This window comes from Echiichthys vipera (genome assembly GCF_963691815.1).
Source record: "Echiichthys vipera genome assembly, chromosome: 17".
NCBI lineage: Eukaryota > Metazoa > Chordata > Actinopteri > Perciformes > Trachinidae > Echiichthys > Echiichthys vipera.
The window spans coordinates 15,923,253-15,949,979 of record NC_139842.1 but is presented as its reverse complement, the minus strand read 5'-3'; the positions used below and the strand labels follow the sequence as shown (position 1 = coordinate 15,949,979).

General features: G+C 41.8%; 2 protein-coding genes across 3 annotated transcripts; one reads left to right on the top strand and one right to left on the bottom strand.

Moving 5' to 3' along the window:
* Positions 1 to 1,648: 1,648 nt before the first annotated feature.
* Positions 1,649 to 26,484, bottom strand: dock6 (dedicator of cytokinesis 6). Of its 2 annotated transcripts, none has more exons than XM_083930926.1 (49): positions 26,351 to 26,484; positions 24,325 to 24,412; positions 23,228 to 23,406; positions 22,948 to 23,016; positions 22,671 to 22,797; positions 22,033 to 22,245; positions 20,742 to 20,827; positions 20,549 to 20,615; positions 20,139 to 20,288; positions 19,875 to 19,955; positions 19,507 to 19,663; positions 19,226 to 19,356; positions 18,285 to 18,378; positions 17,993 to 18,155; positions 15,248 to 15,365; positions 14,217 to 14,287; positions 13,978 to 14,116; positions 13,751 to 13,852; positions 13,580 to 13,666; positions 12,929 to 13,160; positions 12,468 to 12,632; positions 12,172 to 12,344; positions 11,534 to 11,635; positions 10,534 to 10,629; positions 10,221 to 10,361; positions 9,780 to 9,893; positions 9,491 to 9,661; positions 9,252 to 9,391; positions 8,926 to 9,095; positions 8,640 to 8,791; positions 8,148 to 8,330; positions 7,733 to 7,859; positions 7,539 to 7,623; positions 7,313 to 7,409; positions 7,040 to 7,174; positions 6,462 to 6,614; positions 6,186 to 6,344; positions 5,991 to 6,091; positions 5,703 to 5,895; positions 5,400 to 5,543; positions 5,127 to 5,258; positions 5,000 to 5,014; positions 4,029 to 4,154; positions 3,851 to 3,940; positions 3,528 to 3,764; positions 3,285 to 3,428; positions 3,012 to 3,118; positions 2,743 to 2,916; positions 1,649 to 1,912 (listed from the first exon to the last, which is right to left on the bottom strand). In XM_083930926.1, the coding sequence occupies exons 1-49, from the start codon at positions 26,398 to 26,400 to the stop codon at positions 1,870 to 1,872; spliced, it is 6,273 nt and encodes a 2,090-aa protein (XP_083787052.1). In that variant the 5' UTR covers positions 26,401 to 26,484; the 3' UTR covers positions 1,649 to 1,869. The 2 variants fall into 2 exon arrangements, with proteins under 2 accessions (XP_083787052.1, XP_083787053.1); XM_083930927.1 differs by lacking the exon at positions 11,534 to 11,635 and adding an exon at positions 11,076 to 11,162.
* angptl8 (angiopoietin like 8) lies at positions 16,145 to 17,463 on the top strand (the record flags this gene model as incomplete). The annotated part of the gene is made up of 4 exons (XM_083932070.1): positions 16,145 to 16,450; positions 16,943 to 17,086; positions 17,239 to 17,349; positions 17,437 to 17,463. The coding sequence occupies 4 exons, from the start codon at positions 16,145 to 16,147 to the stop codon at positions 17,461 to 17,463; spliced, it is 588 nt and encodes a 195-aa protein (XP_083788196.1).
* Positions 26,485 to 26,727: the final 243 nt, after the last annotated feature.

Genomic DNA, 26,727 nt, shown 5'->3' with positions numbered 1-26,727 from the left:
CTTTACTGCACCAGAATCCACAAACACTCGGGTAGGAAAAGGGAATAGGATAGCACCAGTATGTTCTTTTGTACTTCCTTTTTGGGAGATGCCTTGTATTGTGTGGTGTGTATAGTCTGAATTTTCCATATCCTTTTTGTTGCTTTGTTCTGTTTCATGTGTTTAAATAATCAATAAAGACAAATTTACAAACATAAAACTGTTGACTCTGCTAAAAAAACACACACCATATTAGTACAATAAAGCACTGACATAACATGTCAACAGTAAAGACTCCCTCATATTACATATTTTAAGTTCTTGTCAATACAAAGCACTAACTGTACGATAGCGAGTAAAATGATCAATTACACCACTCCACTACAGTGTCTTTTCTTCAGTTCTGTAACACCACACAAATTAAAGCTGACCCGAGGCGTAGGAACAAAAATTTAATAGAAGGCAGTAAAAAAGACAGTGTAAATAAATAAAAAAAATGTTTATCTAATTGGTAAAAAACGCCAAAACAAAACAGTTTCCAGCTTTGTCAAATAACAAAAGCGCAGCTATTTTAGTAGTTACAGTGTTAATGTGCTGCAGTTTGTTTACAATAGTGCAATATAATAGATACAGTAGTTGGAAATAGCTACAATGAATATAAATCTGCCACAACCAGGGTGTTGGCCTAAAACAAGATATTTGGAGTGCTTTTTGACAGCAGTTCAAATGCAGTCAAAAGAGGGCTTGCCTTATACCACACATGCAAAATGTATTCAGTTATCAGACTGTGCTGCAGGGTGATAGTCAATGTCACAGTTTGAACATATTTGTGTGGGCGAAGGAGATGGCCTGGCTGGCGGCAGTGCTTCTGTGATAAGCATCTGATGTGACTGCAGTGCATTACAAGATAATTTCACAGTTTAAAAAACACATTTAAACATCCCACCCTGCCTTTTTTCCCACTAAAATAATCCTTTGCCTCCTAAATGCCTGCCTCCTACTACAGTTAATTCCTGCTGGACTCGGACAAGGGCCGAGGCCTGAGCTTGGACAGAATGATCCCACCTCCGCTCTTTAATGAATTCTTAGTACGAGTAAGCGGCAGATAAATGTGACAACTTGAGGTAAAAGGAATGTCAGTTATTTGGTCTGTTGATAAAAAAAGAAAACTCCCTGGGACTATTTAATAACCAAGTCTGGCAGCGACTACTTCCAGGCATAGTTTAGAAAATATCTCCTACGAATAAAATAAGGCCTCGACACAAAACAGACAAACTACAGTCTCTTCAAAAGCAAACACTAGAAGTAAAAGGAAAACAGATACACTCCCAAAAGATTTGGATACAAAATGTGTGCGGCAACACTAGTCCTGTAAAAATTTGAGTTAAAACCAGATCAAGCTCAGAGAGATTACTGTGAGGACACTACTTTTGAAAGCTTAGTTTAAAACACCGAAATGTCAGAGCCTTGCTCCAAATGTCCATGTTTACAGTGCAGATAACCTTCCAGTATAAACAGCCGAGGTTTTCTCCTATAGAGGTGTGAGAGTGGTAGTGTCGGGGGAAATGGTTCAGCAGGGAAAGAGGTGACAAGTGTGTGTGTGTGTGTGTGTGTGTGTGTGTGTGTGTGTGTGTGTGTGTGTGTGTGTGTGTGTGTGTGTGTGTGTGTGTGTGTGTGTGTTGTCAGTGGTGGCGGGGGGGATTATGGCGTGTCTGGGTGGCCCAGGGGGGGATGGAAGGGGAAACATAACGAACTAGAGTAAGAGGACAGTGCATGTGTGCTTGTGACAGTTGGTGTGCAATACTGGGGGGTTGGGGGGTGGCAGACGGGATGAGATGTGGCTAATTTCTAAAGCTTGTTTTTCTGTGTTGTTATCCAGTTTGCTGTGCCTCAACAGTCGGCTCTGCGGAGGCTGGACCTACTGTAGGAGTTCCTGCGGGAGAAAAGCAAGACGATACAGAATGTTTTACTTCAAGTGTTTCGGACGATTTTGCTTAAAACTGTGTCTTAAAATCTGCAAAATTAATTGAGGTGTTATAGGTGTAACACTGAATGCTGTTATACTTGAATTATTGGTTATTAGTTCATTTTAGAGACAAAATCTGACCCAGGGAGTGAAGGATTTACCCTGAAAGCTGTAAATAATATCTTTTTGTGGTGTTGTCTCAATATAAGCCTGCAGGAATTTGAATGAGTATCAACTTTCAAAGATTAAGAATGAGGTAAAACCACCTCATCATTTTATTCAGGTGTTGGATATCTGTTCACAGAGTAATATCACGAAGTGATATGTTGCCTCAATACAATACTTTCAAATATATTATATTTAGTTTAATAAGTCTGGCAGAATCATCTGAAATATAGTCAGAACTTAAAATCATCGCTCTGGCAGGTGCTATTGACTGTAGCTCTAACCCGGGTTATGAAGCAGCAGCCCTCAGACCCTCAAATGTACACACAGGTCTGATGCCAAAAGCAGATGAAAACAAAAAACATATGGTGATAGTTTCCATAGTCAAATAGGCTACAATACTTCACGACCTGCACCAACTTTTTTTTTTTATAAACAAACGCAAAACCTTTGAGAGATGTGACAGTTTTCAAGCCACTTATTTTTGCCTATGACCTAGATTATGATAAAGTTGAATTTGCCTATCGTGTTGGATCATCTGATGGAGTTGGAGAAACAGCATGAGCTCATTTTGTGTGTTTCAGTGCGTAGGCGTGTGTACGTGCGCGTGTGTGTTTAGTGTCTCAAGTTACCGTTGTGTTTGCGTAGTCTGAGCTGGCAGGGTTCTGTATAGCTGGGGGATCTTGCGGTTGATGAGAGGACCCAGAGATTCTTTCAATTTATTGTAGTTCCTCTCCATCTCTCTGTGGTACTCCTTCTGATCTGGTCCAATCAGGGCTTTATTCTTCCTCAGGGCATCCTCACACCTGCACGAAAAAAGAAAGGGCAGACAGAGGGAGTCAGGGTTTGTTTTTATTAGTTACACGGCAGTCTGCGTCTGGGCCTTGGAGTGTGTCATCACCTCTTAGTGAAGTCTTTAAAGCAGAGACGCAGTTTGTTGTGATGGCGAAACAGCTTTGGGTCATCAGGAATGTCGGAGAGAAAGACCTGCGCCACCTCAAGGGGGCCCTGTGAAAGGGAGAAACTGTTACACATCTGCTTAGGAATGTCTGTCAATACTTAAAACACTGAACCACATTCGACCCCATTTGGATGAGATTAATATTCCAGGAGGATGTGGGCGTTTGACATTTTAAATGCTTAATGGTACATTGCAAAGTATCTAAACAGGCACCTGGTTGACAGTGGTGCCCACAGAGCCCTGAAGCACCATCTGCAGCATCTTGGCGTCAGCGGGGTCTTGGTTTGTAGCAAAGGCGAGCTCCTGAGTCTTCTTCTGCATGTCCTCAATGGCCACTTCCATGGGGACAAGAATGATCTGGAGAACCAAATACAACATAAATAGTTAACTTTTCACCCCCATGCGCTACATTTCTATAACAGCTGACCAAAAAATCCCTCCAGAAAATATAGCCACCTCCTCCTTGTGGATAACATTGACACGTGTCTTGATGTAAGGGAATGCGTGAGATGTTGTAAGGATGCTTTTGCGTTTGTACTGCTCATTCAGGTCGCCGTGGGCTCGGCCGTCCAGTGTGAAGGGAGTACAGTACATGAAAGTCCGTAGGTTGTAGTTCTTGTCAAAGTAGGTGATTCTTTCCTTTAGTTCGTATGTGTCAAAGAATGGTTCAACGTAGGTGATCTGGAGGTAGGCCTGAAACAAGCACAAACGGTCATCAGTACACTTATACCTTTTGTAAAATCTCTATTGATATATACTGTATGTACACATCATGCTACCTTGTTAGGGTCCAGTTTGTTTTTGTCCACTGGGTTGGAGTCCTTGATAATTTCAACCATCTCATCCCCAAACCTCTCTGAGTAGAACTCCTGTGCACCAGAGAGATTCATCTTTAGAATTATGTTTCTCATAAATCACTAATGACACCTTTATTAGTATCCTGAGTGGTTAACATGCCTCAAGTCTGTGGGAGATCTCGGATAATTTGGTGATTGATGGCTCTTTGTAGACAAACTCTTGTTCATCCAGGTCTCCAAACCGGCAGCCATAGAAACCCACCCGGAAGTAGGTCCCAAACATTCTCTAAACGCTAAAGACAGGATGAAAAAAGAGATCATTTTCTGAGCATCTTGGGGGAGTTTAATTTAAGAAATAGGGCGTATTTGATACAGAGAAGTAAGGAAATCAATCTCCCCTATTAAGACAATTGAGATTTGTTGGAAAAGATTATAAAACACTACTTTTGTAATCTTTTTTCAAACCACTCACAGTCTGGGTGAACCATAAAAAAGGCTAAGCGCACTGCAACATGCTGTAACAGAATAATATACTGTATGCATTTTCCTGTTTGTCCATGCCTTGTACTTACACATTTTCTTTTCCTTTGTTTATTTTTCTACTATAAGTATTGTTATCATTGTTATTGCTATTATTTCAGTGTAACTTGTTTTACATCTTCTATCATTTATCTCCATTATGGAAATCTTGGGAGGGGGGAGGAGTTTATATTGATCATATTATATATTTTGTTGTGGAGAAAAGGACAATTTCAATTTACACCACATTTTCTTTTATTCTTAAAATAAGTACACATCAAGGCTACACAGATGAAAAGACTCTTGCTACTGTATAATGATGACAGAATATTTTGTGATAGAAAAGCAACTGTTGTAGGACAAAGAGAACATATACTTCTAGGCTGAAATGTAGTTGCACCACAGTAGGGCAAACAGGGATGGAAACTGTTTTGTAACAGCGGTGTGACAAAGTTTTGGATCACTCACCAGTAAGAGGTCGTTCACAAGGGAGGCGAGACGAAGACAGGCAATGAAGAAGAAAGAAAACATAGTCAATACAAAATACAAGGAATTGTTGAATTAGTTTTACCTTAAATGTAATATACTCAATAGAACGTAGAAGAATGTTACCTCCCATCCTGAACTCTGGAAAAGTTGAAAAAGAGAGAGACATAAGAAAGGAATCCAGGATAAAGTTCATTTTCTCATCAACACTCACAGCGCAGTTAACCGTTGGTAATTTCAGGATCAAACTCACTTGGTTGTAGACTTTGTTGAAGGCTTCCTGCAGCTTCCCGTGCACAGTAGCCAGCTTTTTGAAGTCTCTGTTGGCTTCATGGATGGGCAGCAGGATCTTGTACACTTCATTTATAGCCTCGTACATGGCGGCCTAGTGTTACAGCATAATGGAGAGCCAGTTTTACACATACCGCCTGATCACATAACACCCCTTCTGCCATGTCAATGCTGCAACGTTGTGCTGTGTTAACATGTTTGCTGTCACCATGTGGTCGGAGAATAGGAGTCGTACCATGTTAAAAGAGGCAGCTGCTTGCTCCAAGAGGCCCACCAGGCCAGACTCACTGAAGTACTTCCCAGCACAAATCCCCTCCTCCTCTGGAGACAGGACGTCATCGGATACGGCTGACTCTTCCAATACGTTGGATGAAATATTCTGAGAGAAAAACAGAGAAGTCATAACAAATATAAAATCTTTATATTTGCACATTTCAACAATCTTGACGCTTGTGTCTCCTTGCTCCAGTTTTGGGACAACCGCCATTCTCATCCTGCCATACTGCTGTTATTCCCCCGTTAAAAAGCATACACCTACCTGAAACGAGACACAACCAATTGGAAGGTAGCGGCAATCCTCCAGCATGTTGAGGTATTCTGCCACCAGCGCTGCGCTGTGGACGAGACAGTGGGCAGCTTCAGCATGGTTCCCTCTCTGCGAGTGTTTTCCTGCCATGTTCTGGAGCCACGTCAGACGCAGGTCAGGGGAGTTCTGGTAGCCCTTTGCAATCCTTAATAAAAAATGTAAAAAAAGATAGAAGTCTGAGTTTATTTGTGACACATTATTATTACTGTTTGCAGACGTTATTAATGTGCATCACAGTACCTGTACATAAGGTCAATGAGCATCTCTGGATCCTGCTGATGCTCTTTCATCTTGACAGTGTCAGTAAGAATCATGTGCAGGTTGAACACCAGATCCTGGACCTGCAGTTTCAGAAGTGCAGCACAGCACATTAGTATATAAGCAAATCTATTTCAGCAGCTCCAGATGAGACTTTGAACAGAGGATGTTACATACCTGCTCTGGGAAGGGCGTGTCACGGAGCTCCAGGTCCTCTTCAGCATATGTCAGGATCGTCTTGAGCGAGTGGCGGAGATGCTCCTCATTGAAGTTTTGTGACGTTCCCACCAGTGATGACAGGGACATTGTGACCTGCATCTTTACTCGAGCAAAGTTCTGGTCCAAGGGTAAAATTTGGACAAATTGTTACCCACAATATTAATGTAGTGTCTATATGTATATGTATGTGTCCTTGATTATACCAATCTATACAAAGACAGTGTCCAGACTTACATTTCCAATCTCAAAGTTCTGCCTCATGAGCAGGTAGAGAGAGGCGGAGGCGTGACTTCTGACGGAGCCGACACTACTGCTGCAGTGACGCAAAAGACGCAGGCAGAGATCTGCACAAAGCTCTGTGTCCTCTTCAAACAGCATCTCTGGGAACTACACACATAAACGCACTCATTTCATATACACCTTATACAAATATATGAAGTATGATTCACTATTTGTTTCTTTAAAATTAACACATTACACTTGTAAAACACACGCAGAGTTTATATCAAATGAACATATACAATTTGTTGTCGTTATCCCTAAAAAGTACCGTATTTTTCGGATTATAAGTCGCAGTTTTTTTCATAGTTTGACCGGGGGTGCGACTTATACTCTGGAGCGACTTATGTGTGAAATTATTAAGACATTACCGTAAAATATCAAATAATAGCCCGGGCTATTATTTATGTCAGTCACATAAGAGACCATGCGTATGTGTGTTGAGTGACTGTGCCAATATTTCTAGATGTATTAATATTTGATTGTTAAATAAAGCTAATAAAAGTATAATGGAGACATTTGTACTTATATACCTTGAAGACCAGAGCCCTTTGTGTAGTGAAGCAGTGCTGCAGGAAGAGGGCACTCTGGTTGCCTGCCATGCTGTGGAGGAGCACTCGCAGCACTCCACCCAGAACACTTTCCTTTAGCTCAGATGCCACCACAGTCTGACAGTGGACAGACAGAGACACACACAGCACATTACAGCAAAGTGATTCTCCGTTTAATGAACAGTGCTATATGTGTATGATGATGATTTATCCAACTGACATGCCCGAAATAAACAAATAAATATATTGCTCTACCTTGACTACAATCTCCAGCGTGTCCAGTACTATCAGAGAGGCCTCAGTAGCTAAGTTTCCATCCACCACAGACTCCTGCTCCACCTCAGCTTTAGTCCTGAAGGAGACGTGTTATTTTACAACCATCAGCATGCAAGCATGATTTAAATGAAGAGTCAGAAAAATATACCATGTTCATAATTTAAATTATAATCCAGATATCTATAAGTAATCAATGTAAACATACTTGTCAACTCTGTCTGTATTTTGTCTCCAGTGAGTGACATTTTTCCTCCACCTAACATTCTCCTGGCTGCCATATGGACTCCGTTCTGGAAGGATAAACAAATCACAATATCCATGAACACAAATTTATATACACAACAACCAAGAACAAGCTTCTGACTCACACACATTACTGACTGCTGTCATGCTACTTACCTCTGCAGCGACGGACCATTTCCTGACGAGCACCAATGGTTCCCAGTATGGCCTCCTCCAGTCGGGCCTTCATGTCCTGAGACTTTTTAAATGTCAGGCTGTTGATCCTCTCCAGAGACTTCTTCCCCTGCAACAGCCATTGAACATCAAAGGACAGGGAAAAACAAGAGTCAAACAAATTTAAATTAAATAAAAACCTCCAGTATAAATGAGGTGTTACCTGTTTATCTACTTAAGACTAAATATCGATTTAACAGTGTAGAAAAAAAAAAAAAATGAAGATACTTACGACACTTAAACAAAACAACAGCATACTGCATTACTGCTAAATCAAGACAAGCAGACTTCCTTAAACAACTACTGACATTTATGGAAGATGAAAGACTCTCAAAGTGACACTGCCTGGTTATTGTACCTTATATTCAAAGCAGGAGACACAGAGATGCAACAGATCCAGCAGGCGGTTGATTTGCAGAACAGACAAATCAGACACCCAGCGCTCCAGTAGAGTAGCATCTGCATTCTTCAGCACCCATAGGAAGCTCACCAGCAGAGTCCTGCTGCACTCGGCAGACAGGGAGCTGGCCTGACGCCCAGCCTGGTGAAGACAAACACATAAACTCAGTGCGAGTCTTTAAATCTGCTTCAAAACAAAATGTCTGTTCACAAAGTGTTATAAAGGAAAAGGACAGAGAGCCACCTACAGGCTAAGAGGAGCAGGTGTACTTCAGAACAGAACAACATGGGAAGAATGCAAGTGCTTTTTGAATGTCTGTGTGGAGTTACAGAAAAGTCAGAGTGATCATCTGTTAAAGAGAGACAGCAGCCTCCCACACAGAGGCCGATCTGTGACCTGTCAGTCTATAGGGCCCGGGGGAACGGCCTGACCCCTGCCGCTATCACTCACCACTGTGGGCAACGCAAATGGGTTGGCTTTGACATGTGGTAAAGGAGAGCCGGCAATCGCCATGGCAACAGACTGACTGATAGTGTTGCCGCTGTCTGGGTCGGCATCGTCAGCGTGGGCTGAGGCATGGCGGACCCGAGCAGGCGAGGAGTCTAGAAAGAAATACAAAAAAGCACCCTCAGGTGTTGTAATACTGGAAATAAAAACATTTTGCAAATGAAGTAAGTGTGCGGAGGAGGTGGATAGCCATAACAATATGAGTAGGATGCATATATGTTGTGCTGACCAGAGAAGTCGTGGAGCTGATGCAACGTCTCCATGACAATGGGGATTAGGGGCAGGTAAAGCTGAGCGACGTGGGCTTTGACCTGAGGGTCTGTGTAACGAGGGTCTGCATCATGGCTGCACAGCAGGGAGTGAACAGCACTAATGGCTTTTTTATGAAGGAAGAAAACTCTATGGGTAAAAAAAAAAAAGTATCAGCACATTTTGTGTGTTTCTCACTGCACACATGTACATAATGTAATATTGTATTTCATTTTAAAGTTCTAACTCCATGGGGAAGGTGAATGAAACTCCTGATTCGTATATATGCGACTAGTAAGAGCCTACCCTTCTCCATCAGGGTCAAGGATGAGAGAGAGCTCAGTCAGCAGCAGGCCAGAAAGGAAGTGTTGCTGGCGGAAAGGGACTGAGAGCTCAAACATGGTGGCCACACCCTGGTCTTGCACCATACTGGAGAACGCTGAACTCTGTGGAAACAACAACCGACAGGAGGGTGAGATAAAAGGATATTAAAATAAAACATGAGCAGCTTTAATCAGTTCTATTGCATTTCCCAGCTCTATTACTTGTGAGGTCGTGGAGGAGGTTGAAGGGGAGGGGGATGCCGGAGGGCTAAGAGTGGAGCATGGCAAGTTGAGGATGACGTAGTGCTCGTGGCTGCAGACAATACGAGTGAAGTCCACCCTCAGGGCATTCAGGGAGCTGGGGTTCTGCGCTGTGTGAAGCTTGTTGGCAATCTGTTAAACACACAAGTATGGTGGAGAAAGTTAAAACCTGTTCTAAATATATATGTGGGAGCATTGGGAATTAAAGTATTTGATATCAAAGGAAAACAGGTAGAGAAGCAAGAGACACCTGTTTGTAGTAGGTGCGGATGAGGTTGAACACAAAGCCCCGGTCCATGAGAGACAGCAGGTCATTCAGGAAGAAGGCCAGACTGCTATTCAACCTCTCCACAAGCTCCACATCCTGAGACAGAGAGAGAGGGAAATATTCATAAGGACAGAGAGCGAGGGGGGAAAAGAGCAGGGGAGTTTATATCATCAGACAATAGGAAAGATATGATATCAAAAGAAAAACAGACATTATGAATTTTTCTGGTCACTGTACATTGGGTTATTTAAATCAATGATACCAATAACGATTGAGCTGTGCACAAGCGATAAGGCAATTTCCTATTGCACAAAAACTTTAAAACACCCTTTGGCCATCTTTTACAATTCAATACTTTAGTCAGTGGACTTTCAGCAGTTCATTTCTTTGCTTTGCTTGTAGAGTGGATTGTGGGCTGTGTACCTTGTGGTATCGATTGGCAATGTCTGCACTGATGGCGCACACAAGTGCAGCGATGTCGTCCACAAAGCGGTCTGGGAAACGCTGTCGCCTAGCAACATCCAGCTTCAAGGTCAGGAATAAGTGATGGGTCACGCTCTTTGTCTACAGAAGGACGGCAAATAAGAAAAACAGCCCCAAAATGAATATGACCTATCCTGCTATAATAGGATTCCTGCAGAACTGTATGTGGGTTTTGAGGGTTGTTTTTGTAGTATTGTCTTTAGACTCTAAAAAGTGTTGTAAAATTAATATAAATGCACAAAGACATACTCACCATAAGCTGGAAGAAAAACCAGGCCTGCTGCAGCGCTGCTTCTCTCACTGCGCTGGTGCTGACCACCCACTGCAATGCCAGCTCCTCATGGAGCAGCTACATGTGAACCAACGGAGCTCATTTTAGCATTTATAAGCAAACAATGTTAGATGAGCTATTAAGATTAAAGTGGTGTGTTTTTGTTGATATTCAAGATATGAGCTGTAGCTGGGTTAACTGTGTAACTAATTAAGGTAAAGTGACCTCAAATAAAAAGCTTTATTAAAATTACTTATCAAGTGATGATTAATTAAGTTAAAAATTGATAGTACAAATAAGTTTAACGCCTTCTTCAGTAAGTCTGCCAGACAAAGGCTTTTAAAGGTCAGTGTAGAAAAAATAAATTCACACCAATTTACAGAAAGACACAATGGTTAAAATGTCATGAGTGACGATTAACTTTCATGACATGGAAAGTTGATGAATGTTAGGACATCAAAATGTGTTAGTTTGTTTTGAAGAATGTCACTTTAACAGCTTGTTATAGTGGTAGTCGGTTTTACCTTCTTGGTAATCTGCCTTGGGGGACCTGAAAACAAGGCCACGCTGTCCAGAAAGGCAGACATGCGATTGCAGCTGCGGTCGTTTGCCTGACATGGAGTGGCGGTGAGGTGAACACACGGAGATGAGGACAAAGTGATGTGAAAATGGATGAATGGAAATGGATGGGTGTCCAGGGAACTTTCTATGAATTCTAGTAAGAAATCTGACAAGGCCCAGGAACAGATTGTGTCTCTCAAACACAACAGATGCGGTCTGTTAGTCGGCGGTGAGAGGATGAATTGTGAAAGACAAGACAAGATGCAAGAGGTGTGACAGGTAGGACATGGCTGGCAGAGTGAGAGAAAGATAACAGACGCAACCCCTGAGAACTGACGTAGGAAATGACCCACACGAGTTGGTCAGAGATGGTTCAGGATGGAGGTGAAGGTGAGGAGTAGGAGGAGGAGGGATTTGGCACCTGCTTGAGCTCACAGCTGGAGTTGGGGTTTCGACGTAGCACAGATCTGGAGCCCCCGGGGGCATAAGCAGAATTTACCCAGGAGTGGGAGCGGTCAATGCCCTGCCGTAGCCACCAGAGACACACACAAAACACATACACAAACACACGGTGTGGCAGGAGGCAAGGGCACAGTGAGTAAAGGGAAGGTAATTACCACACAAGATTATTTGAAGGATAAAACTGGGAAGAAACAATCAGCAAAGAAAGCAGGAGAAGGGAGAACAAAGGAAGGGCTAGAGGTACTGAATGAAACACAGGGGACAGCGGCACAAAGCATAATTGCACATAAGCAGCATCATTGTCACCCCGAGCTTATTAAATCGGCTGCGAAGAGCCGAGACACTGGGATTAAAACAAAATAGCAAACTGAATGTTACAAGCTGGACAATAAATAATAGATCATTTCTTTTTCTTTTTTTTAACTTAAAAACAACCTTCAATGAAAGAGAAAAAGAAAGCATCATTTTATGAACTTCTTTCATTTCACTCAATAATGACTTAAAAGGCTTTTCAAGAAGTTCAACACGCACTAAACACAGCGATAGTTGTATAGCTCAAATAAGAATAATACAATTTGAAAGACAGATGCAGCTCACCTTTCCTCCAATGATCCTCTGCACCTCTTCATCAGGAGAAACTGGACTGCTGGCCAGATCTGGGTTGGAGTTGCTGATACTCTTGGAGCGTGACAGGTGGAGGCTGCTTGGGCGGGCTGTTGCTCTCGATATGGTGGCGTACTGCATAGGCATCTCGTAGGACTGCATGCCAGCTACTCGTGGTGATGGACATATAGAAATATAAACAACCATGTACACAATCAAATGTCTGCCAGTAAAAAGGCTCTCTTTCTGTTTCTCAGATACAGACTGTCATGTTCGTATTGGTGACTCACCTGTCGAGGGTATTGCAGGTTCAGCGGTTGGCAGGCGGAAGCAGTAGTGGATGTAGGACGCCAACAGGTTGTTGCGGCCGTGCTGGTCCTGGTTCCCCTCCAGGTTTTTGTGAATCTGGTTGACCAACAAAGCCATGGCTTCAAAAGCAGCCCGGCCCAGGTTCACTGTGGATAAATTAAGAATGAACGCAGAATGGGCAGATCAAATCATTAATACAATTTGATCTTTTCATAAATAGGTATTACATTGGCATCTAGCATATATCTGTATTGTTTTATGTGTCACCGAAGTTAAAAATAATTCAGATTTAGATGTACAGTAAGATGCATAAAGTAAATCCTAAAAAGATTATTATGAATCATTATCACATTATCTACTCAAATTATCCGAATTAGGATTTCAGCCTTTCCCCGAGAAGTGCACTTCAAATCTCAAATAGCTGTCCTTCAGAATCACTTACCAATTTGACCTGAAATGACTGGTGGGTAGATAATGAGCTGAATGAGCTTGTTGAGCAGCTGGTGCAGGAACCTGACACAGGTATCCAGCAGAGCCCCTCTCAGTGCAGCCATGCTGGCCTTCAGCTCCCCTTCCATGTTTGCCTCGGTAATGATGACGTCCTTCAGGCGGAAGGGGAAGGAGTACTCCTCCAGAACATACACTAGAGTGAAGAACTTATCCAGGTGGGGGTCCTAGAGTTAACAACAGAAAAAATATCAGACATCACTTGAACTGGGTACATTTTTAACTTTCAATAAAAGCTTTTGATACAGTTGAAAAGACTTTTGAGACAAGATTGAGGATCTCCGATTTTCTGAATGTAAAGAGTTCATATTTACATTCATACAGGGATAATATTATATGCAGGTCTACGACATGTAATGCACTAGTACTAGAGATGTAGTTAAAATATTTATTATATACTAATCTCAATATATGTGCATTTCCATTCATAACAGATGTAAACTATTGATGCTATTAGAAAAAATGAATTACAATGTCCAACACTTCTGAAGTGACACTAACCTAATTTGAATGTGACTTTTGAAGGTTGGAGGAAAAAGCACACGGGAAAGCAGAAACTATAGTATAGAAAAGCACATTTGTGTACCTGAGTATGAACCGAGGAGGCTGCCGTCACCTCGACATTGAACACTCCTTTGTGATTATCCACCCACTTCATGCCCGGGAGCTGAACCTGTGGCAGTGACATCCAAATCATATAACAGTAGGTTTCATCACAAAGAAGTAGGTGAGGGCAGGCAAACTGATATACACTCACGTCCGGGGTGAGCACAGAGTAGCTAGGTGGGGGCTTTTCCACAGAGACAGGCAAACTGAAGGAGCCAGTTCGTAGCCGGCCGTGCTGCATCAGAGGAATCCACTGCAGATAGAAAAAGAGAGACACGCGATCACTCACCGATGGCAAGACAACAGAAGGAGCTATCAAAACAAGTAAGTATGTGGGTGGGAGTGTTAAATGTGGGCCAGCTGAAGGAGTGTACTCACGGTGTAGCCCACAGGGGTCTCCAGAAGAGTGTTCTGTTTGGGCTGGCAGCTGATATGGTAGAAGGTGAACAGCAGATGGTGGTTGTCTGTCAGATTGGCAGGAATCTTCATCTTCATCTCCTCATAGAACTCAGGAGACCTTTTGAGTAAGAGTTACACACAATGTTTTAGGAAGACACAAGTTGGACAGACTCCACTGGAAGGTCAACAGTGAGGGTCAACAGATGAGTGAGCCTTACTTGTTATGATAGATGATGGGAGTGTACGCCTCTTGCATGAACTCAGCACAACTCGACTTCCCAAAGATGACCTGGTCAAACAGCAGAGTGTAAATATAGTGACAAATAGGAGGAAGTCCCTTGACATTACTGTAATCCTCATAGTCTGGTCAATCATTTAAATAAACTATTTTCAAACTTAGTACCAGAGCAATTTTTCCAATTGTTCAAAATGAGGAGAGAGCATATACGGCCACATGCGATCGCCTATAGAACAGGCATTGGACCCAGCATCTTTTTTTCTGCAGCAAATTTTTTCTGTGCAGTTGCTCCGAGCATTTCTAATTGAAAATCTATGATTTTTTCAGAAAAGTGCTGATGTCATCAGGGGAGCTCCTATTCAGGAAACTATCACAATAAAGACAGCAGAGCCCATTTGTGGGAGCGGATCGACCGAACGCTGATAGTTGCTTGTGAGTGCTTTTATCACTGCACAAATTGTAAGCTTGTTTTCCGTCTATCTGTAAGGCCACCTAGCTAATGCAAATGCCACAGAATTGTCACAGAAACAAAACCCACAGGCAGTGCTTCTTAACACTGGGATGAAGTGTTCCCCCAGCGTCTTTCCAGCTCTAATGCAATAACGTACTTAACATGGTTTTGGCAAACTGTAATGTTTTTAAGTCTACTAAACATGTGGACAACAAAGGTGAAGTGGATTATGTTGATGATGAAGGACTTTGAGAAGTTTTCTCTGGATGTCATGGCACAGTTATTCTTAAATGAGCAAACTACAAATTTTCGCCTTCCAAGTATACCATTCAGTTATTAGATATTCAATAGACAAATATAGTTATAGTTAAAACATGTAAGATCACTCACTGTAATAAGATGTTTCCTACCTACGGGCTAAAAAATATGTCCCTTTGAAGATATTCACTGTTCCAAGAAGACATCAGATACTATTTCACTGCTTCAAGCTGCTCTTTGTGACTGGAGTTTCCTTTTCCTCAGAACATCGTAATCACTTATTATCCTTGACCGTGACTCACCGGCAAAGCTTGACTGGGGTCCTCTGCTGCCATGAACTGAACCTTCACAGCAATGTTCCTCACAGAGCCCTGACGGCTGCTGAAGTTCAGACTTTGTGGGTAAACATAGAGCAAATTCCTGAAAGGCAAAATTATGGCCGGCAGAGAATGAGAAAGAGACAGAATAATGAATAATAGAAAGCCATTAAGGAGTTAAAGGAACATGTTGTATCATACCCCAGTTTAAGCTGTTATGTTCCCGATAACCTACAATAGCATTTTGTAAAGCAAGAAAAAGATAGTGTGTCATGTGTGTTGTGCACGAGTGTGACCCAGTATTGGCTCTGTGAGAGTCAGCTTAGATCCTGTCCAAAGCAAACATTAGCTCATATTTTTGAAAGTTGAGTTTATCCACATATCAAGAAACAATGAAGCACCACAAAATCACATATTCAAAAAAAACATTAAATAACTGCGCAGATTTTGATTTTGCTCATACATTTTCTGTATCAAACACTAGTGTGGTGCATGTAGTGTATGTCACACGTGTTTGTGTCCTAAATAAAAAAATCGGTCTCTCGGGGTTAAACTTCAAGGCAGGGTCACTGAGACAAAGGCCACGGACAAGACCTGTGATTGTACCACAGCTGAGCTAATGTTTTACCATGGTATTGCATGTACACATCCAATATAAGGCACACCACCCTCCAAATTCATCATCCACTGGGTATTCTGATGATGCGAACATCTTCGCAGCTGGGATAGACAATTGCGTATTTTATAGCTTTCTTCCTCATTTGCGAGATTTTACATCAGGCAAGCTTTCTCCCTAACTAAGCTGAATTGTTTTTTTATTCTTTTGAACAACTGAAAAACAGGCAACCAGACTAAAGTTCGTTAGCAACTGGTATTATGAAGATGATTTGTAGCCTGTGCCTGCTATGTCTGGCCGCAGGCTTAACAGCAGTCCATGCAGGTCCGCTCAGGAAGACCAGGAAGACGAAAGTCAAGGCTGCGCCACAGGAAGAAGTCAACGTGCTCATGTTTGGCGTCATACAGTTCAGCGAATCCCTTAACTATGTTTATGAAACCACTGAGGCAAAGATAGCCAAGATCAGCCAGACTTTGAGGGGCCATGAGGGGACTCTCCAAAAGCTGGAGAGGCAGACTGAGCAGGCTGCAGAAGTGGAGAAACAAATCAAAAAAGTGATACAGTTGCTAGAGGTAAGGAAACAGAAATATGTAAACAACTGATTCCATTGATGTGCTGTTGAATGGATGAGTAATTACAAGCGTTAACCACTAAGAATTACAATCAAACTGCAGATCTTAAAAGGCACAGTATGCAGGAGCAGAGGGAGACAGAGGAAGTACTGTATGTCTAGTATGTAAAATCCCTATCAGATTAAACTTGTGTGTTTTTCTGCTCTCAAGATAAAAACAGCTGAACAGACATAACAAAGCAGCTCTTTATAAGTCTACATAAACCCGCATGGAACTGTTCATGATTCTTCTTTAGTAAGACCCATAATCATCATACGATTCCTTCATTTATTTTCCTGATGTATATGGATAAATGTAACTCTTTCATCTGAGATGAGAGAGTGAGAATGTCATTAGAAAGCTGCATGTCACATTGTGGGGCAGGCAGCTGCCAGCTGCACTGGGATCATTGTTGGTGGAATAGGAAAATATGGGCAGATGCTCTTTTGACAGGCCCAGATGGCCAAGCAACAGGTTCAGACCAAGATCACCAAAGACTGGCTGGCCAGCATGGAAAAGGAAGAGGTGGCCCTGACAACAAAAGTGAAGAAGTTGGAGCTGTATGTCAACACCAACATCAGCATCAAAGAGCTGCAGGTAACAAAAAACAGGAACCCTCTCTGTAGTTACAACACCAGCCTGCCAATATCCAGGTTAGGTTTATGAGAAAGCACTGTTCAACTTCCCATATTTAAAACACCAATCACTGATTTATTAAGTAGGTTACTTTAACTATATTTCCGTTTCAGGAGAGAGCAGAGGAGCAATCAGACATCTTGAAAGGTTTACAGCTTTTGACCCAGTTTCAAAAAGAGAATATTGAGACTCAGAATGAGCAGCTCTCCAAACTGCAGAAGATGGCAAGTGACGTGTTCAAAACATCTGCTGCTTTGAACTTTTGATGTTTTTCATTTAATACAATTTACTGTTTTGTTTTCCTCTTCCAGAGGGAAGCTATGACAGGGCCGTTTTAAGATTCACCACTGACGTCTCTCAGTCTGTGCAGATCTCAACTCTAACGTCACTGCACTCCCTCCTAACCCTGCAAGGCGTGCTATAGATCTACTGTATTGCTAGAAAACCTATTTTATTAGTACTTGCAGCTCTCATCCATTTGTGTCGTTTGTTTTTTTTCACTTTGATGTGCATGTTTTTAAAAAGACGCATTTGAATAAAGTTAAGTTATTTAAGATTTTGTTTCACCAAACTATCTTGTGTTATTTGTAAGTACATATATCAATAAAACTCAAAGATGTTTTTGTATTTATATATTCAACAAAACAATGATATCAATAAAAAATGTCAATGTCAATTTCAAATTCAGATCCTGCTGTCCTCTTTGCTTAAAACTACAGACTAAATTGAAGCCAGAACAACCGTGTTAAAAGTCAGCATACAAACAAGTACAGTAAACCATGCATGATTTGAAGAGGTGAATATACTGTATATTTGTTCTATGGGTCAACTTACTGTACAGAATGTGTATATATGGTGAACTCTTACCTGTAGGTTGTGTGCGGTGTGTATACGTAGCGAGCAGGGAACTCCAGCACGTCTTTGGTCGGGCGAACACGCAGATCAGGGTAAGGCTTCACATGAAGCAGTTCTGGTGACAGACAGTAATGAGGGGAGTCCGGAGCTGGAGAGATGTCGATCTTTAACTGGGCTGAGGGACATAATGAGTCTTCAATACACAAGATACAAGATACACAAACTCTTAATCACAAATAATCCAGGAACCTTATTACATGAATTTCACATAAATACCTTGACTACGTGAGCATATTGCATTTACCTGTGACAGGCCTCAGTCGTCGCAGAACAGAGGACGGTCTGCGCATATCTGCCAGATACTTGTAGAGGTCCTCATCACTCAGTCTGTCCCCCTCCTTCATGTTAACAAACAGAAAAGCAGAAGTTGTGTTGAGATTACAAAAACAAACTATAACATGTAGTTACAATAGCTGTCACTGCTAAAATAGAGCACAACAGAACTGTAATACAATGTGAAATACTACGTGTTGTGTGCTTGAAGCATTTGTGCACATTTATGGGGGATATCGCAGATTGTATTTGCTGTTATCTGACTAATAGAACAACAACAAAATATTTTACATCAAAATCATGGATTTTACCAGAAACAAAAAGGGTGGTGACGCCGCAAATGTGCGCTCATATTGTAAGTGTTACCATTTGCATCGTCAACACATGTGAAGCAATTCTTGCAGACGGTAATTGTTCTGTTGACTCTTTTCGTTCCTCTTGTCACTGTATTCAACACCAAAATCCAAAAATCCAGTCTTGGAGTTACTACAATTTGCTCAATTTGCTCAATATTTACTCGGCAGGGAGGCGTTTCCCCATCTGCTGCACGTGAATACATGCTGTGTTCAAAGCTCAGAAAGAGCCCATTCAGAGAGAAATTCAAAGCATAGAAACATGTATTTTTATTGCTAAAACTGAAAAAAACTTGTGTATTGAACCGTGGAGGGCGTATGCTATGGTTTAATTATATATTCAGAGCCGGATGGATGGATGGATGGATGGATGGATGGATGGATGGATGGATGGATGGATGGATGGATGGATGGATGGATGGATGGATGGATGGATGGATGGATGGATGGATGGATGGATGGATGGATGGATGGATGGATGGATGGATGGATGGATGGATGGATGGATGGATGGATGGATGGATGGGTGGATGGGTGGGTATGCCTGACAAAATCTGACCTGTTTAAAGAAGTTGGTGACGGTCAATGTAGCTGGACGGAAAGTGGCAAAGTTACACATGTCATCCCCAACACTCATCCGCTCAAATCCCTTTTTCTTTCTCTCGTTCCATGTTCCATGACATTTTCGCTCTGGCAGGAAGGAAAATCATTTACTATTAGAGAGACATGTGCATCAATGTTCAACTCATGGAAGCTTTTTGTCACTGTAACTAGTTGAATTTCTTGTTCATGATCGTGTACACTGTACAAGATTAAGGATGTGTTTTAAGTCATCGGTACCAGAGTCAGAGTCAGGGTCAGACCGATCCAGACCTCCCACACTGCTGACGATGTTGAGAAGGTGAATGGCCGTCCAGGCGAAAGGCATGCGAAAACGGCCAAGACGAGTACACGACTGCTCTGCCTGCAAACGCAGCTTCTCCAGCTTCTCCTTGTGCTGAAGCGAGATAAAGAGCAGACAAGATATGATAACTGAAATCAAAAAATAATGAAAAGGCTAAAATATCTGCAGTGGCCAAGAGAATTGACCTGCCAAAGAGGATGGTAAATATTGCAGCTACACAGACAGAGTTGAGTAACGCTTCTGACTAGACAGTAAAAGTCCCTGAGCATTGCAACAGTTTAAACCACGTTTTTGGCTCCATTACCTTGGAGGAATCAGACTCTTTCATGACCATGTAGGGTTCACAGCATTCTCCAAAGTCTCCTTGTTGAAGTACTTTCTCAAGCTGAAATACATGCACGGGACTGTTAACACAGTAAAGCACATTCTAACAGTGAAACTTAATTTTTTTTAATAGAATTTTATTTAGGTAGAAAATATTTAGAATTATGAGCTGCTAAGAAATAATTATTTTATGCCAATAACATTAAGCCAGATTCTTTGGTGTAAAAGTGGGTTCTCTCAGTACCTTAATGACCAGGAATATATCTGCAGAAGGGTACGTGATGGAGAAAATGGCAGAACGGGCCAGTGTGGAAATGGCTGTGTGAGGTGTGTGGGGTTTAAGCAGCCCTTTCATCTGATCCGAGTTCAGGTCAAAGTAGAAATTCTCAGAGATCTATTGGAGGGAAGAGTGAGAAAAGCGGAAAACGACAGAGGGAGGGGAAGGAAAGATGATAATGGAAAGGTTCGCCAAGGGATTTTAATTCAGTTTTGCCTTGGTGATCTAAACTGCAAGACCACTTAGACCTTTTCGAGACAAGAGCAATTAGATTAGCATGAGCTCAGCATTACGTAAGTGGTTTTACAGAGTGAAATTCATTGGATGAATAATCATTGTATCAAATAAAAAATGATGTGCTGGATATATATATATACCTTTTTCTTTTCCTTGACGTCATACAGGGCTAGTGTGCCAAATATTGGCTCAATTTCTATTTCAAACCTGAAAAACATACAAAATAGAGTTATATGCAAATATGAAGAGCATTGTGGGTACTTCTAATAATAAATCAGGATGACAATCGGGAAGACAAGATAAGTCAGCCGTTATATTCTAAATGTCACTCACTTCAGAGACAGACACTTGACCATTATCCTCTGGCCACAGTGTTCCTTGGGCACTTCAGGGACAGAGCATCTCTCTACTGCTTCATCCTGACACACACACACGAACGCACGGACGCACACACCAGCATAACATTTACACAGATGTCATGGCAACGTGGCGGCGGAGAAGGCGACAGTGTGTACACAGATATAAAGGAAGAAGGATGGAGCAAGAAGAAGAGAACATTGAGGAAAGGAAAGCAAACAGTTTTGTGGAAGGGGCTGGGATTGCAGACATTATGGGCATTTGGGAACATTCAATAATGTTCTCTAAGCTGAACAAATGGTAACTACATTTACCAACATTTCCAAATGAGAAAATCTGCTGTTATTATCATTTGGAATTTAGAATTAAGTTTTCATGAGTGTATAATAACCTGTAAAAAAACCTATGATAAAAACTAAAAAACGTTGTATTTTCGTTAGCTTATCTACATAGTGGGTGGGTTCTCTTCCACAGAGCCAGCCAGGTTTCTACAGTCATCCAGAAAAGATCAACCAAAAACTGGCACTTTACCTTTCCTCAAGGCTACCATAGGTTCTACTACAGGCTCAGAAAGGAAGGGGTGAACCCACTAACCCCAATCTGAAACCTCACCGCTCGATACCACTAAATCCCATCAATCTGTGCTGTTAAACACATACATAACAGTGAGTATTAGTTAATTACGAGACGGTCAAGACAATAGGCTAACTCATTAAATATGTGGCCTTTGCTGTGTGATGTAATGTCATTGCTAATTTTTCCAAAAGCTTACAAAGCCTAATATTACACTAAAAAAAAGATGTAACAATTTCTACAGAGCTTAAAGACACCCTTCATTAACTTGGTAAAAATTAAAAGGAACCATTTTGTAAAAAGTGCATCAACAGAGAAATACACACAGCCTGTATTCAGAAGCTGTGCCTTTTAACTTGCTGCAAGGACTTCTGTACAGTTGTAATGTGTATATATTTGAAAAGTGCCGCTATAGTGCCGTTACAGTTATTCCCCGGCTGTAATGGCGGTGCAGAGACGATGAGAAAGCAGTTGCGGAAGACCTGAAAAGGCTGAAGCTGACTAAGCATTTAAGCATGTTCAAGTAGAAACCCAAATACAAGTATGAACCTGAATATGAGCATATGTTCCCTTTACCGACTGTATTATTTAATACAAACTTGTGATCAAGAGTCGTGTAGAATTCTTATTTATATGATAAAGTCACAGGTTTTCTACTTCAACAGAGGCAGATACAGGATGGTTTAAAGCGAACCTCATCAGGGGGAGGGTACAGGCCCAGCAGGTCACTGTGGCGCCCCTGCAGGCGGGCCTCAGTATTGTGGCGGTCCATGTCCTCTGCAGCTGCACGTTCCAGCACAGACGGCAGAAGAGCGTCTGGGGAGGAATTCTTCAGGTCAAAGATACTGGAGGCCCAGCTCCCCCGAGGAGTCTCATCGAGGCTGACTGACCGCCGTTTTGCGTCATCCTGGAGCATGAAAGAGGGAGATGAAGAAGTGAGATCATGTGTTTTTTTTCTTCCTTCCAGGCAAATATGTCACCTAAGTGCTCACTGCAGATGTTTTAGAAACAAGAGGAGAACAATAAAGTAGAGATCCCATTACCTTATTACACATTTGTATGACTCATATGGAGACTGTGTAATGGATAATGGACAAGGTTTATCCATTTATCCATTACTCATTCTCCATATGATCAACTCGCTCTGCGGAATACAACTCATACTTAAATCATTATTAAATAAAGAGTTTCAGGACTGGAATAAATCCTCTAAGCTTTTACTCCTGGCAACACTGTATGTCGATCAATAAAATTAGTTTAATGAACCTAAAATGAGTCAATGGTCACTCTGTATTTTAGATAACAAGTCCTTTGAACATCACCATCAGCTACCTGGTCGTCCTGGCGCTCAGCAGCAGCAGCCTCGTCCAGTTCAAAGGTCTGTTTGACCAGCCCTCGCTGCCTCTCCCTCTGTCGCTCCGAGCTGTGCGGGGTGTATATGGTGCTGTAGCGCTGATACCTGCAGGAAATCAGAAAAATATGGTTGTCCCTGTAATTATGTAACTGTCAATCACATGAGCAGTGAACAGGGAAAAGTGGTGCACATTATTAAACAATTGATGAAACGTGTACTGTTAATTTAGCTGGTACCACAACTGACACCACTTACTTTCTTTGAATGACGAGCCAGTCATCTGTGTAGACTGCCAAGGCATCTCTCACTCTGGGATCCAGGGCACTACACAGAAAAAAAACATTAATAATTGAACAAAGCATGCTTTTAATATTTATGTTCATTCAGTGTCACAAAGAGAAAGGCTTTGTTCTGATCTGTGGTGATGTCTGTCCTACATTTACAGTAATATTAATCCCCTGTGTGTCGTAGTGTAAAAACTACAGCAGGATGTGTGTTACAGAGCGTTGTGTTGGCCATTAGCAGTTGGACTCACTCGTCCTCCTCAGGCAGTGGGGGCTCCAATGTAATGCACTCTTTGTCCAACGGGTGGAGCTCCAGATCATCCTGGGGGAACTCCATGAGCTGTCTGAGCGGGCCGGGCTCCACCCCAGGAGCGTGACTGCTCACATACTCCTCAAAGTCCACAGGCTCAACCACCTCCGTCAGGGGCAACTGCCAATCAACATTAGACTATTACGTACAAATAACTATGACATGGCCATAATGACAGATATTAATCTGATCAGCAGGATCAGAAGGACTTACAAGGTGCAGTAAAAGGAGACATGTACCATCGGGATAGAGCGGTTCAGGATATTTGATATTTAGATAATACAAAACAAAGAAAATTAAGGATAATGAAAGAGAAAGGTAGTCATGTCTCTTTAGTGGCCTTGGGAATTTGTTTATGAAAATAACAGAAAATATAAATTATTATTTCTATTTTGAAATTGAAATTAAATCCTGCACAATGTGCATGAACATGTTCAAAGATGCTAAAGGATACGTTTAGAATTGTATTTGAATGGTGTTTCAGTTTTTGGCTCTCAATTCTTCAAATCTTCATGCACTTACTTCCCTAAGTTTATGTTACAGTCAACAAATCTGACACAGGCAGGATTGTTTAGCAGTTACTTATCATATGTAAAATCACTAGGGTTTATAAAGTATAGTTTAATACTTTGTCTCAGCGATATTTCTCTGAAACCCATTATCGCTCATCTTCTTTGCTCTGTTCCAAAGCCTATGTCTGGTTTCTGGTTCACAGCACCGTCTGTTGAGGATCTGTAAATGTCTCCTGGACCTATTCAAAACTCCACCATCATCCTTGTTACATGAAAACAGACATTTTCCAAAACACAGCGTCTTATATAACTACCACTGTTAAACAACACAGGTGAGTGAGAGCGGGCATATCATGTTTCAAAACCCCTCCCTCCATGCCAGCAGTCAACACTAATGAAAACTACACTCATCTGCATACCTTTTACCTAAACCTAATTGACACAGTTACACCCATCAACTTGTTGTGACCTTGCTGACTGGAGCTTTAAAGCAGCTGGCTTGAAACTCTGACACAGGGCGACTCACAGGGTGGTGTGCGCCTCCTCGTTTCTTGGTCAGCTGAGGAGAACCATATTCTCTGGATACTTGTTTTCTGACCTCTGCTGCTACCGTCCTGAGCAAGAGAAAGGATATAAAAGATTAGTCAGCTACTCAACAGAGAACAAAGGCACAAATGTACATACATGAAATGACTGATTTGGATGGGTGCATACATCTCACTATCATAAGGATCCCAGAACTAAAAACAGCTGCAAGAGAAACAAGGCCTTGTTGAATAGATCAATTGATCTTAATACTATCTGCACAAATAGCATGCTTTTTGAATTTATAATGTTCATTTAAAGCAGAAGTTGTCAGCTTCTGGTACTGGTAGAGATGCTAAAGGCCAGCAGCTGTTCTGAATAGGGACTCAAGCTGATCTCACGAGAGGTGGCAAGCTGGCCCCAGGGAGCAGGCACAGAGCCAGAGCTCTGTCCATGGCCTTTATGGACCAACGGCAAATGGAAGGCTTAAAGAGAAACAAAGCAGGAAGGAAAAAACAAAACAATCCTCTCACAGAGACAGCAAGCAGCTGCTCCTCTAGAACCACAAAATGGATTTTTCTCTCATATACACAGCTGCAAAGGCTTCAACATTTCCCAGACCATGATCCACATAGCTACGGTCCGTGCCTTCATTCCATCAATACACACTGACTGTAAGGCAGAGATGAAGACCTATGTCCTCTAGTCCGCTCTCCAAGATAATGTCCTGATGATGAACTGGCATTCTTTGAAAACAGTCTTTTTTGTTGTTGTATGCTTACATTGTATGAGCACGATATTCTCGAAAGATGTGGACACTGTCTACAGCCTTCAAACAGGAAAAAGGAAAGCTATCGACTGCAAGGGCAATAGCCAGAACACCCCTTCCCACCCTTTCCTGCATCCGGCACTAAACAATGGTTAAGTCCCACTAAGGAGAGGACAGAATGCAGGGGGAGACTGTTCGACCAACCTTATATCTCCACAGGATATGTTATTGATGGTCAAAAGGTATATAAACATAGTGACAGCCAATGGTGCAATATACTAATCAAACTAAAACCACTTTGTGAAGGAGCCTGATCCATTGTTTATAAAAATCACTACACTGACATGATTTCAGCGAGGCTTTCACTGGGGTGAGACAATATTGACTAGCAGGTCAGTGATAAGAATCTGTAATCCTGTTAGTTTTCTCACAGGTTTCTGGAGGAGCTATCTCGTATTGCAAGGCTAAGCTGTTTCTTAATGAAATAACGATAAGGGGGATTTGGTGCAAAATTAAGTAGAACACAGACCAGCACAACCCTGGATAGAAATCAAGGTTTGCAGGATCCCAATTTGTTTAAAGATCTGTTGTCTATTGCAGCCAACAGGGACGCACTTGGCTGCAAATTCTCCAGTGTTGTTAAGCATTAAGCATGCTATTCAAAGAGCCAGTTTACAGATGTGGCATGCCTTTAGGATTTCTCCTGGAATCTGATCAACATGTTGTTAGTATAATGACACATACTACATTTCTAGTTCATGCAGTAGGCTACTATAGCTTTCCACGACGAGGGAAAACCAGTTTACAACATGTGGAAACAGGCTGCTACAATAATGCTGCGAGGCGTTCACACGACCCTGGGACAAAACAACTTACTGAATGTTGCTTGGTGCAATTGTGTTGGGTGTAAAGCATTTTTTCTCGGTTTTACTACGTTTTTAATACTCATAAATTACAAATCTGAGTCATTTTTTAGTCCTGGTGTTATCCTTAAGTAGCTTAATCATTGTTGGTGACAATGCTCTGTAGATGCTACGTTAAGGTGCATGTAAAACCCAGCTATTAAACTCCTCAAAGTGTAGGAGACCACGCTGCTTCAATAAATATTGGTTTCGATAGAGGAGTGGTGTTTATACTGACGGGTTTATGGTCAGTAACCTTTCAAATCCTAGCTTAACTGGCTATGTGTAACGTATGTCCAGCAGGTCACTCTCACGCAACTGTAGCTGTTAAACAATAACTTCTGCCGCTGTCTCACCGGTTGATTTTATGAGCAAACGCCCTCCTTTCGCTCGCTGTAGATGTCATTTCTTTTCCCCCATGTAAAAGAAGCTCTTCGAAGTCAAACTGAAAGTACTCTCCTCCTCCTGCGCTTTGGCTCAGAAAAGTCCCGTCTTGTGTGGGGATGCGGACTGTCTCAGACCGCTTCCTTCTCCACGCCGGGACTGGGCTTTGGATCCCTTTAGTTGTTCCTCCTAGCGGCCGGGAGCTGAACCGTGAGGCCGTTACAGCGTCAAGTCCGCCACATTACAATGGACGCGAAGTTTCAAAATAAAATACAAAAGATATAAGATATAATAATAAATATATAATCAGTTTTTTTTAATTAGGAAATCATATTTTATCTGATACATA